A 12,300-nucleotide genomic window follows, 5' to 3' on the forward strand; every position below is an offset into this window, starting at 1 on the left:
AAACTAAGTTGCTGATTGGTACGCAGGCTAGGAATATGTGTAAATCACTACTTTGGCTCTTTAAACAAGTTAGAGGTAAAACTTAAACGGAAGAAATGAGAAGGAGAAAATAATGCTGTCGTAATTTTTTTTTTTAGACCTGCTCTGTGCAAGATCCAAACACTGGCTTTCTGTTCAATCTGCAGCCATTAGCTTCTGCAAAAGGCTATATGGCTACTGGCATTGGGAAGAAGTTCTTGGTAAGGATACTGACTGTACCATCTGTTGCTTATGGGTGCTGTTGTTGCAGTTTTCCCAGTCTTGCTTAGTGAGCAAGCAGAGCTTTGACTCAGTCCTGTTACGAAATTTGAGTTGGCAGGAAAGTACTGTGCTTGAGGGGAGGAATGGAAGATAACTTGATTCATCTCAGATAGTCTTAAAAGCATCAAACTTCTGGTTCTTAGCAAACATAAGGTAGTCACACTTTTGAGGCTATGCATGGTTTTCCAGTTATGGATTGTTGCGTAATACCAGTTTATCTGACTGATGCTGAAAAAATGAACAGTGGAAGCCTAGAAAGGGATTTAATCTGTCCATATCAGTGTTCTTAATGCGATCTGCATGTATCAGTAGTCCGAGCCTGTCCACAGATACTACCATAGTGGTTCTTTTTTTAGTCTAAGAATAAACTTGCTAAATCACATCCTGTATTCTAGTGGGGAGAATTCGTGGACCCTGTAAGCTGAAGATTGACGATATTGTTCCTGTATTATAGTTGGTTGTCTTGCAGTCTAGAAATGACAGACATTTCATGCTGTTTGAAATAGTTCTTGACAAGTGAGTTTTCTGATGTAGAAATGGCTATGTGGACCTGATTTTTCTGATGCAGTTAAAACTGTCTACGCCCACATGTTTTCAAAACTTTTAGGTAAACATTTGTGGACCCATGCCAGACTGTGGTAAAATCAATGGCAAAACAGCTGCTGGATGTGAAGCAGAAAATCTGACATCGGTGAGGCTGGTGGAATTGGACAAAACCTTGTATCTGTCTGGTGAAGGGTTTCTAACTCTTACCTACAGAGGTCCTCTTCGTGTGCAGTCAGGTGAGTTCAGGAAATATGCAGTGGAGGTGGATGCTGATATTGTACAAACTTTCTGTGAATGGTCTTCATTCCTTCTTTTGTTCATGTACTAGAACCTACTGGGCTTGGTGTTAGTCACTTAAATGAGCTAGTTCATAGGAAAATTTTAGGAAGAAATCAAATCATGAAGAATGGTAATGGCTCAGTTTTCAGTGATACATGTGCATTTCAAAACTCTGGAAAGAGACCAAACACAGTACAGGATTTTTTCCTTACTGAGTAGATAAAAAATATTGCTCTTCATATGGAGAAATGGATAGTCAAATCGGGAAAACAAGCAAAACGAACTCTGGCTCTTTTTCTAGGTGAAGTCATTGCTTTAAGCTTCAGTTTCATGAATAATGCTCTCTAAAGTTGTTTCATATCTGGAAGGTCAATTTTCAGTAAGCTTATACTCTCTTATATGGAATTTCTGGAATAAGTGCTCTAGTACTTCATGTACGCCTACTTCATGAATTTAAGTCTGTTTCACAGATAAGACTAACAAAAAATGTGTATCTAGCTTTTGGATTTTACATGCTCTCCAACTGTACTGAAGCTGAGTTTTCATAGAAAGGCATATGACACCTTAACAACAAAAGGTTTTTCGGAAAACAGGATTTTGGATTCAGGAACCTCAGATGCTCCTGCATGTTCATCCTCTGTACAAATTGCTATATCTCTTACTTTCCCAGTTGTGACGTTTTCGTACCTAACATGCAACGGGAAACAAATGATTGAGCTCTCATGTATTTTCCTTTGAGAGCTGCTGCCATTTTGATACCACTAGGATACATTGATAACAAATACTACCATAATTCTACCATTTCTCGTGGGCTGTGGAAAGGAGGACTAAATAGTATCTTAAATAGTATCAGTACTACTTGTTTTGCGGTCATTACACTGAACTTCTTAAAAGCAAACAAACAAACCCCCCAAACCCAAAATTTTGCTCTGTGTGATGTAATTTAGAGGTTGCTAGTGCAGCTGACTTGATGTTTTGTAGGTTTTCTGTTTCTTCAAATATGTCATGTCAAAGACCTAAGAAGCACAGTTCAGTGAAGGGAATTATGCTCTTGAAATGTGTTAAGGCATTCTGGTCCCCCATTTGGAGAGACAGTTGTGGCTGCTGGGCAATTTAGCAATTTAGCACAGGTCTCTAAAGAATGTTTATTTACAGTTAAAAAAACATAAACAATAAGGTAGTGTTTTCCTTGAAGCAGTTAGTAATAAGAAACTGTTAGAAAATTTTCAAGTGAAGTGTTAGCATGAACTTAAATTCGAATATTCCCAAGTGAACCAACAGCAGATAAGTGTTTTTTTTACAGGAACATCAGACACGTTCACGGTGACTTTCATTTGTAATGACTCATATCCTGGAGAGCTTAAGTTTGTGCGTGAGGAGATAAACAGTGTGCTGAACATCCATGATACTTTTTTTGAGTTTCACACAGCTCTGGCCTGTGCTCCTGCTCCTGTAGACTGCCAGGTTACAGGTAAGTACCTGGAATTTGGATGGGCTCTGTCCAACAAATCTTGAAAGGATTAACTGAACAGCAAACTTCTGCGGAGGAGGGCCTTAAGAATACCTGTTGTGAAGACATTTGTAAGACTTGAAGTCTTCATAGAAGTTGTAGAGAGGGAGAGGAGGTAAGTTGTTTGAAGCAGGCTTAACTTATGAAGACAGGCAAGAAGCTAATGTGGAACATAGTGGTATACATAAGAGAGCTGATAATTAATTTGAAAACTTTTAATCCCTATCATGACTGGGTGCTGCTTCAGCCCAACTCTGAAGAAAATGGGCTAGTTTAGTATTGGCCTCTGGAAAAATGCACCTGTGAATTGTGGAGTAGTTACTTGTGGGAAGTGACTGTCAAGGGAACTCTGTTCCCTTGACATGGCAACAGTACCTTCTCTCAGTGGATACCTAATGTGATTCTGAAAATTACTTTGAATTATGTGTATTCATCAGTGAAACTTGTGTCATTTCAAACCCGATACTTCTGCAAGTTATCTAATAGGTCGACTTTCAGCTTACTGTATGTACCGCATCTCTTTCAGATGCTGCTGGCAATGAGTATGACTTAAGTGACTTGAGCAAAGAGGGTGAATCATGGATTGCTATAGACACTTCAAAGGAAGCAAAGAAGCGAACATTTTTCTTGAATGTCTGCAAGCCTTTGCCCTATGTGCCTGGGTGCCCTGGTAAGCCAAGTGGCAAGCATTTCTTATCTTGTGACTTCTGATGCAAGACCTTATATGCAGAATGACACCCCTGGTTATTTTCGTAGGATTTCTTGAATCCTGCCTGTTCAATCACTGAACTTGCATAGACCTGGGTAAAGTATGTCAAGGGTATAATAAACAGACTTTCTCAAACTGAGAGCAGTCTTAATGCTCATCAGGACTCTTGCATTGAGATGTGTGGAAATGCATTTGGGAACAATGCATTGAGGCAGTATTTGCCAGTATCCTTGATTTTATTTTATTTTTTAAAGAAGAAAGGAAAGTTAAATGTTGTTGAAGCCCGAGGGTGGAATAAGAAGCTTATGCCACGTCTTACTGCATTTCTAGCCAGTTTGATTTATTTAACCTGTTGCTGTAGTCTTCTATTAGTCTGTGGGAGCAGATAAGTTAGTGCAGTTTTAAAGATTTCAGTGAATGCAGGCCAGTAACTTGTTCTATTCCTCAAAGGCTTTGGGCACACAGTGTCTCCAACTGTATTTATGAAAACACTTGTGTGGTGTTCTGCTTCAGGAGTTTGAGACACTCTGCTTTAATGCTCAAAGGTCTCTTAAAGCTACTCCATCATGTTATTTTACAATAAAGTTAACTCTAGTTGTCAAAGCTTTGAACTAAAATACAGGCTTTGTCTTTTTCCTGTAGGTGGTGCCATAGGATCTTGCATGAAATACGGTGATAAAAGCAAGAACCTTGGAGTCATTCAGATAAACCCACAGGCTGCTACTGATGGATCATTAAGCATTATCTACTTGAATGGTGACATATGCAAAGATAAGCAGCGTTATTCTACACATATAATCTTCCAGTGCGATCAAACAATGGTAATTTTCTGTGCCGATTGCTACTAATGAGGATTTTAGAGCTTGGACTTACTATAACAAAATAGTCAGTGTTTATTCCTCTTGGAATGGAGAGGCTGGTTCTAAAAAGTAATATATTGTATACAGGCTTTTCCCTTGTCTCTCCTTACAACTGCTTTCCTGAGCCCATAGATCACAACAGTGAACTCTATCGTGGAATCCTGTGAGCCACCAAAAGCAGCTCTTTGCTGAAAATGAGTACTGAAATTTGATAATGGTGATCTTAGACTGTGCAACTGCAATAAAAAAGGATTCTGCATGTACATTTTGAGACTTGCAATGTAATTGTTAGTAAGCCTCCTTCATATGGCTTTTTTCTCTAGGGATCGCCGGTGCTTGAGGAAGAGGATGACTGTGAATTTGTATTTGTTTGGAGAACCTTGGCAGCATGTCCTGTTCACAAAGCAGAAGGTAAGTGTGGTTATTTGAGCTTTAAAATATCAAACAAATCTGTACAAGAAGTAAATACTTAGTGAAGCTACGTTTGTTTCTTGCCCTGTGAATATTTCTGTAAAAGGTGCTGGCTTGCGGAGAGGATGTCTCTTCTGAGCTTTAAGCCAACTAAGAGTCACATCTAACATTAAAAGTACAATTTAGGATGACGGGCAAATGTCCTTCCCTATCTAGGGAAAGAAGATAAAGTAATAACACTGTCTCTGACAAATCATAATACAACCTTGTTAAATCACAGGCAGACTTGCTAGCGTCTTGTAAATCTTAAAAAAGCATCAGGTTTCATGAGAATGGACTTGGTCCTATGCCTGGCAAGTCATTCCCTGTCCCCCACTGAAGACTGGAAGCTATACGGTATACTTGACCCTTGTTAGACAATGGGGGAGAGACCAGTGGGGAGGGTGTCAGAGTTTACAGTTGACTCAAGGACATGCAAGAAGGAATCACAGGTTTTAGTTCTGATACTCGGTTGGCTCTTAGATGTGAAGTTGAGTGTGCAGGTATCTTCTCTGCCCTTGCAGGCTTTGTTTTGCAACTTGTAGATAATGCCTCATAAAACATCCAGACTTCCTGTAAAGGATCTGTTGCGACAGTCCTAGACATTATTGAAACTGCCAGTGGTCTCATATGGCGTAAGAGGAATGTTTACAAGCTACAGCTCAGTAGCACACAATTATTGTGCAGGACACTGGTGACAAGAGTTGTGGTTTTGAAGGGAGGGAAACTCATGTGATGTGTTTAACTTGGTACCAATTTGTTGGATGATTGAGGAGAGCATAATAATCATGTGATACAATCTGATGGTTTTTTTAAAAGCTTCAGAATATTGAGCAAAGGGTCACTTTAAAACGTAGGACTTGATCAGTAGCAAAGTTACTGATGTATAACAGCTAATTAGACTCACGAAACTAGAATTTTCCCAAACCTTTTCTGTTTACATCTTGTTAGCTACAGCTTATGGGTCTACCTTTTCCTATGATCAATTATTTCCTAACTCGGCAAACTTCATAGCTGTTAAAAGAAGATACAAGACTGACATCTAGGACAACTTTTGCTTCGTCCTTGTGACCTCTTTGTTCTTTCCAGCTAATTAAGCAAGGGCTGGACTTAGTGTCTCTGGTTCTGTACTTAACCTTCAGCATGGCTGAAGAAAGAACCTGTGAGGCCACTTTGAGGTAGTTCAACAGTGTGACTTTTGCATCTTGCTTTAGTGGCAGTTATAAAAGAAATGTTCCATTTGTAGCATAGTCTCATAGTTCTAGATATTGGTGACTTCCCGAAACGAGCTGCGTAGCTGGACTAAAATGATTCTTCAGTGTCACTGCCCTAAAGTGCCAGCTACTCATTTTTGTGGCCTTATTTGTGCCAGTAAGCCTTAATTGTCTTAAGTGTATTTGGCATGGCTCATAGATATAAGATTGTATTGTAAATTCTTAACTTTTCTTTAAAGGAGAGGATTGCCAGGTGAAAGATCCAAAGTATGGTCATGTTTATAACCTGAAGCCACTTTCCAATAAAGACAAAAAAGTGAGTACAGATGAGTATGACTACTACTTCAGAGTTTGTGGAGAAATTACAGAACCTTGTAAACCAGAGGCTCGCACTGTGTCATCGTGTCAAGTAAAGAAGATGGACAATACTTTCAGAAAAGTAGCAGGTATAGCACTTGATCGGAAGGAACTTAGAGAATGGAAAAATTAACCAGGGTGTAACTGAAGCTATTATACAAGAGGGGTTCTTGCTAATCTTGTACATCGTATGAGATAAAGCACCCTACCACTTTTGCTTCATGTGCAAATAAAATGTCATGTATATAATTATCTTGACACACAACTAGGAATGAGCTCAACACTACTGTGCTGGAGTAGTACTCATTCAATAACTAGGTCACAAGTTTTAGAGGAAGGTTGAGGTCTTTCTGTCAGTACTTTATTGTGGATGTTATTGCTGTCTATGTGACCCTATTGCCAGGGCATTACTGCAGTCATGTATTTACTGGATTAGCTGTTTACTTTTCTCAACTTTTTGCTTCTAGGCTTGCTTACAGAAAAACTGACTTTCAAAAATGGTTTAATAATGATTAATTACACCAACGGAGAAAAATGTCATAAAATATACGAACGATCAACTGCCATATTATTCTATTGTGCCAAGACTACATCTGAGGTTAGTTTCAACACATATGCTTCCCACACGTAGTGTCTTCCAGAGTTGCCCTCTTAATGAGTGGAAGGGTAAGGTGAAGAACATGAACTAGCTTCCTTCAAGGACTGCCTAATCATTTACAGATTAGGCAGGAGATTGAAAGGTCCTGTGAGGTAATAAAAAATGAGGAATGGTCTTAATTTCCTATTTATGGAAGGTACCTTTGTCATGCCCTAGGAGAGTCAGGGCATGTTGTTCCTTTAAGGGATGCCTGCCATTAGCAAAGCTCTTGGAGATGTTGGAAAGGGATGTTCTCCCAGAAATAACAGCTGTTTCTTTGTAAGAAGTAAAAGGTAGGAGGATGAATCTGCAAGAAAGCAGGTATTACATGGCCAGACCAAAATAAGCTGGTTACTTGCTTTTAGTATCTCTCTCTCTACTTGTGCTTTCCTTCCTGTTCTTAAATAATGGTGCCTAGAGTTACTTTTGCTCTTCCCCTTATTTCATCGAGGAGGCAGAAGCTCCTAGTGGCTGCCCTTTTATCCACATGTACACTTCTGATAAACTCAGGTTTGGGAGAAGCCATGCTTTCAGCTGGTCAGAGGCACAGTGTGGCTCTAAGATAATACGTAAATACAAGTTCCTGGATCTTCTTGAAGCAAGACTGAGACATTTGTAGCTTCAGTGTGTCTAAATGAGAAAGTAAATCCCTTTTTGTATTTTGTTCTTTCAGCCTGTATTTTTGAAGGAAACTCCAGATTGCACCTACATGTTTGAATGGCATACTCAGTATGCTTGCCCACCTGTTAAATCTACTGAGTGCTCCTATAAGTAAGTTGTTGCCACAATCTTAAGTGGAGCTGTATGATGACAGAAACAAATACAGCCTTGCTGCAACTCAGTGCAATACTGCCACTTTAGCTATTGTGTTTTGACTTAGTCAGTAACCAGCCACTGTGGCATTCAGTGCCAATGCAATGTGTTTTAAGTAACTTTTGCGATTTGTACTTCCTAGGACTGATTTAACTGAAGAAGAATACTTTCTTTGAGCTGCTTCTGGGAAATAAGCTTAGTATCAAAGTGAACTGTTGGGTATGCAGTTATTGATGGTTGAACTCTGAGTATGTTAGGTCGTTAAATGTGTCTAGCTATTTAACTGGAGCTAATTTAAACAAGAATACAACACCTGTCTGTTTGGAACTTCCACCAAACAAAGCTCCAGGAAAAATGTCACCTATGTCTGTCACAACCAAGTATTAGCTCATTAAGGTTTGAAAAGTGGGGTCAAATATGGCTAATAATTGGCCCAGAGTTTTAACATCTGGTATTTTGATAGGATTCTACCCTAAAGTAAAACAATCCGCTGTAACTGTGCATTTGTGTTTTGCATACACTGAAAGCCTGCATACTTCAATGAAAAGTCAGAATTACTCTTACATTGGCTGAAGGCTGTGTGCGCGTGGACTGTTACTGTGGGGATGGCTGGTGCAGTGATACATCTCTGTAGTGAATTTGAGGTTTGTAGGGAGCAAGGAGTCTGCTGCAGATTTGTTTTCCAGCATGACACTCTGCTTATAGAGTTGTTAGGTTAAAAGTTATTGTAGTAACTTAAGACTTGTAACTTATAGTTACTTGATTTTTTTTTTTAAATGCCTCTTAATTTGAATCCTTTGTCTGTCTTACAGGGATGATGAAGGAAACTTCTATGACTTTTCATCTCTGACACGGCATAGAGAGAACTGGGAGGCAATTGCTCTGTCTGCTTCTGCACAGAAATACTATATTAATGTCTGCAAGCCCTTAGTACCATATGGTGCTGCACGTAAGAGCAAAATAAAAATATATTCTCGCTGTACCTAGGGGATGCAAGTGGTAGGACAGTACTGCTGATTGTTCAGAGTGAAAAAATCACAAAGCAAAGTATGTGGAGACAGTGGTGTAATTTCAGCACCAGAAGGAAGGGTAGATTGTGGGCCTGATTTCCATCTGCTTGGCAGATGAGATTCACTAGCAGCTCTTATCTTCTCTTGATAACTTCAGTACACTAGCTCTTCCATCCTTATCCAAAGTCTGCTATAGCTCTTAAGGTTAAAATAATCTTTTGGCGCAAGATGTTAACTTCAGAATTTTCTCTATGGCATCTTCTGACTGACTCCACATTTTGTGCAGTGGAAGACCATGTAACAGACTCTAGCCTTTTACTCTGTGTAGTAGTCTACTTCCCCAGTAGTAGCTGCCACTACATTCTGTGTGACCTTGAGTGAAGTGAGGCAGTTGCTGCTACTTGTGATTTTGGGGGAAAAACACCTCAATGAGTGTGGCTGGGACAGTGACTTGGAGATAGATCAGCCATGACATATATGAAAGTAGAGTAAGTGGAGTTTTATTCCAGGCAAGTAAGTCTTAATAACATTTGGAGTTTTATTCATCTGTATAGGTTCCTGTCCTTCTGATGCTGCTGCCTCCCTCATGGAAGGTGCAAAATGTACAAGTCTCGGGGAAGTGGCTGATGGTCCCCGGTGGGAAAATGGTATATCTGTTCTGAAATATATTAACGGGGAGCAGTGTCCAGATAAAATTCGCAAGAAAACAACAATATTGCGCCTCAAGTGTGATGAAAGCAAAATTGTAAGTGGGCTCCTTCTGACGGGGTTTTATGTTTTCATGAGCTGTTTGTATCGCTATATGTGTATGGAGAATGGTGGGCAGTTCTTATTCATTCCCTAATCATCTGTAGTTGGATGGCAGCCAGTCTTGCAAGCGGACTGGCTTATAAGTACTTGAACTTTAGATGCTGAGCAGTTTTTAAGAGGTCTTTTTGTACTATGTGCTAGCACAGATTTTATCATCTGTAATAGCTTCAAATTGTCTGTGTCTTGAAGATGAATGTATGGCAGGTTGGGAAGTGTTTCAAGTAGTAAATAGTGCTATTGACTGTGTAGTTCTTAACTCTTGCACATCTGTATGCCTTGCCATTAAGTACTCTTCTATTTGGTGACATGTCTTACCCTCACCTTTTGGATTTTCTGTTGCCCAGCTAGGCTGCCTTTAGCTCTGCTCTCATCAATTTTATTGCTCCTGACAATGATTCTGTACTGTTGTGCATTTGAAATAGTCACAGTTAAATACTTTGTCCTTGGGTTAATTCATTGGCCCACCATGGTCTGTTAAGTTCTAGGACTGGCATTCGAATCGAGCTCAGTTACAGGCTTCAGGGATAACCCCGTGGCCTGAAATCTTACAGTATCACTCTGTAGAGATGTCGCTCTCTCCACTGTTTCATGTTTAGGAATCGAAGCCAGAACTTATAACGGCCATTGAAGATTGTGAATATACTTTCTTATGGTTCACCACTGCTGCATGTCCTCTTAAAAGCAATGTGCAAAATGACTGCCGGGTAACCAATCCTGCAACAGGTAAGGAGGAGGCCTCAGGGTTTTGTATGTAGAAGAGGCCGCTGGAAGCGGCACTACTGTGCATTTGTGTTCTTGAGGGACTTCATTAGAAAAGAGCAGTGTGACGCATCCTCTGGATAGTGACTAACAAGCTTATTAGTGGGTAGAACGATTCTGTAAGGTATGCAATGTTCCTTGGAACATAAATAGTCTATAGTTCTGAAACTAGTTTTACCTCTAGTTATTAATATGAATTAGTAACTGCCTTTCTAAGCTAGCAGGCAAGTAGAGGCTGGTTGACCTTCCTACTAATTTAAGTTACCGAAAGCTTCTAATACAAAGAAATGTCTTGATTTTGAATCTGAAAAAAAGATTAAATTATTCCCTGATCTGCCTACAGGCCACCTCTTTGATTTGACATCGCTAAAGCGAGAGTCTGGCTATACCATCAATGATTCACACAACCGAAAAATTGAGTTGAACGTTTGTGCTGAAGCTAAAAGTTCATGTGCTAATGGAGCTGGTAAGTATCCTATCTCCTCTGATACAGTAATCACTGACTATAGAGTACCTAAAGGAAATACTTATGCTCAAGTTTACAGTAAAATGCGAGGGACAGGTTTTACTGCAAATGTGGAAGGAGTGAAGAGAACAGCTCTGTGGCTGAATTGGCTAGGAAAAGATCCTAAAACTGTTCTAGGTAATGAACTGAGGTATTCCTATCAAATTCTATTCCTAAACTTACATGGGGTCACTTCCAGTCCAATCCCTTTAGGTCCGAAGGGGTGGGTATTCTTTTGGACATGAGGGCAGGAGTGTAGACACTTCTACTGCACCTCCTGGCTGTTGTGAAAAGGAAGAAGTTACAAGCTTCCAGCTAGAGTGAGCTGAGCACAAAAATTGCCCTATAGTGATGTATTGCTGTAATGCATCTGCACTAAGCAAGATGCATCTGCACTAAGCAAGAACTGCACTTCCAACCCTTGCCAGCCCTCTTCCTAGCTTTCTGTTCTGTTTTGGATGCTTCTGAAACATCAGCAGAAGTTAACTTGTATTTTAAGCTGCTTACTAACAGGTTGAATTTCTAGGTATTCTGTCAAACTGAATAAGAGATAATATTTAAGCATCTTAAGTGCTAAAATAGGAGTATTGCTTGTAAATTAAAAATTATTTTTGTGTAGTTAAAAGAAAATACTGGATTGATTTGGTTTTTTAGAGGCATCTTAATAAAATTGTATGTGTAATCTGGCTGACATTTTGCGTTGGTTTTCAGAGAAGGGGTAACCAAACACTGTGCTCTCTGCTTAAACGCATATAGATGCAGTACATTCTGCTGGTTAATGAAGTATTAAAGACAATATTTGGTCTTTGTTTCAGTGCAGTTCAGCTCAGTGTAATGGCAACTCTGGATGGTGTGAAAAAGCCTATCTTTTGTAGGAAAATTAAAGTGAGACTAAAATCTTAAGTTTCCTGCTGTTCATGTTGTAAGGTGCAATTCTGAAGGGCCGTTACATCAGACTTGATCTGGTTTGTTCATTTTTCTTTTTCACTTTAGCTGTCTGCATCACTGGTGGTCCAAAACCAATTAATGCTGGAATACTGAGTAAAACTTTAACTTATGAAGATCAAGTGTTAAAGCTTGTCTATGAAGATGGAGATCCTTGCTCTGCAGACCCTGAACTGAAGCATAAAAGCCATTTTAGCTTTGTATGCAAATCTGGTGTTGGAGATGACAGCCGGCCTGTTTTTCTGTCTTTTGATGAGCAGACATGCACTAGTTACTTCTCTTGGCATACTTCCTTGGCTTGTGAGGAAGAGGTACGAATTACTTCTACGGAAAACACTTGTGAGACTAAGTTTCTGGGCGGGTTAGGCATAACAGCAGTGTATGTTTTAAATTTCTTGAGGGAAAGGTGTCTTTCTGTAGTACAAAACCCAAGTTCTCAAGGAAGTTTTCAAATACTTTTCTTACTGATTTTTTCAGCATGGATGAACAATACTTGGCAAATTTCTGGTCCGTATGGTAAACCAAGTTAAAACTTTAACACTTCAGAAGAACCCTTCTGTGGAACCTACTTAGCTGCTTTTCTGTAGAGCTCAGAT

At 39.6% G+C, this 12,300-nt stretch overlaps 1 protein-coding gene across 7 annotated transcripts in view; it reads left to right on the forward strand.

Annotated features, from left to right (window-relative positions):
- IGF2R (insulin like growth factor 2 receptor) overlaps positions 1–12,300 on the forward strand; it is a 65,325-nt gene that overhangs the window by 36,029 nt on the left and 16,996 nt on the right. For all 7 annotated transcript variants that reach the window (XR_012673050.1, XM_075146264.1, XM_075146266.1 and 4 more), the window contains exons 21-34: positions 138–239; positions 908–1,082; positions 2,429–2,596; positions 3,162–3,305; positions 3,987–4,165; positions 4,528–4,615; positions 6,108–6,314; positions 6,693–6,823; positions 7,536–7,633; positions 8,488–8,624; positions 9,240–9,430; positions 10,092–10,218; positions 10,598–10,720; positions 11,753–12,015. Coding sequence is in view for 6 of the 7 variants with exons in the window: in XM_075146264.1 (XP_075002365.1) it covers positions 138–239; positions 908–1,082; positions 2,429–2,596; positions 3,162–3,305; positions 3,987–4,165; positions 4,528–4,615; positions 6,108–6,314; positions 6,693–6,823; positions 7,536–7,633; positions 8,488–8,624; positions 9,240–9,430; positions 10,092–10,218; positions 10,598–10,720; positions 11,753–12,015 (2,133 nt within the window). In the remaining variant the exon portion in view is untranslated. The remainder of the gene's footprint in view (positions 1–137; positions 240–907; positions 1,083–2,428; positions 2,597–3,161; positions 3,306–3,986; positions 4,166–4,527; positions 4,616–6,107; positions 6,315–6,692; positions 6,824–7,535; positions 7,634–8,487; positions 8,625–9,239; positions 9,431–10,091; positions 10,219–10,597; positions 10,721–11,752; positions 12,016–12,300) is intronic.

Source organism: Calonectris borealis, chromosome 3 (genome assembly GCF_964195595.1).
Source record: "Calonectris borealis chromosome 3, bCalBor7.hap1.2, whole genome shotgun sequence".
NCBI classification, from domain to species: domain Eukaryota; kingdom Metazoa; phylum Chordata; class Aves; order Procellariiformes; family Procellariidae; genus Calonectris; species Calonectris borealis.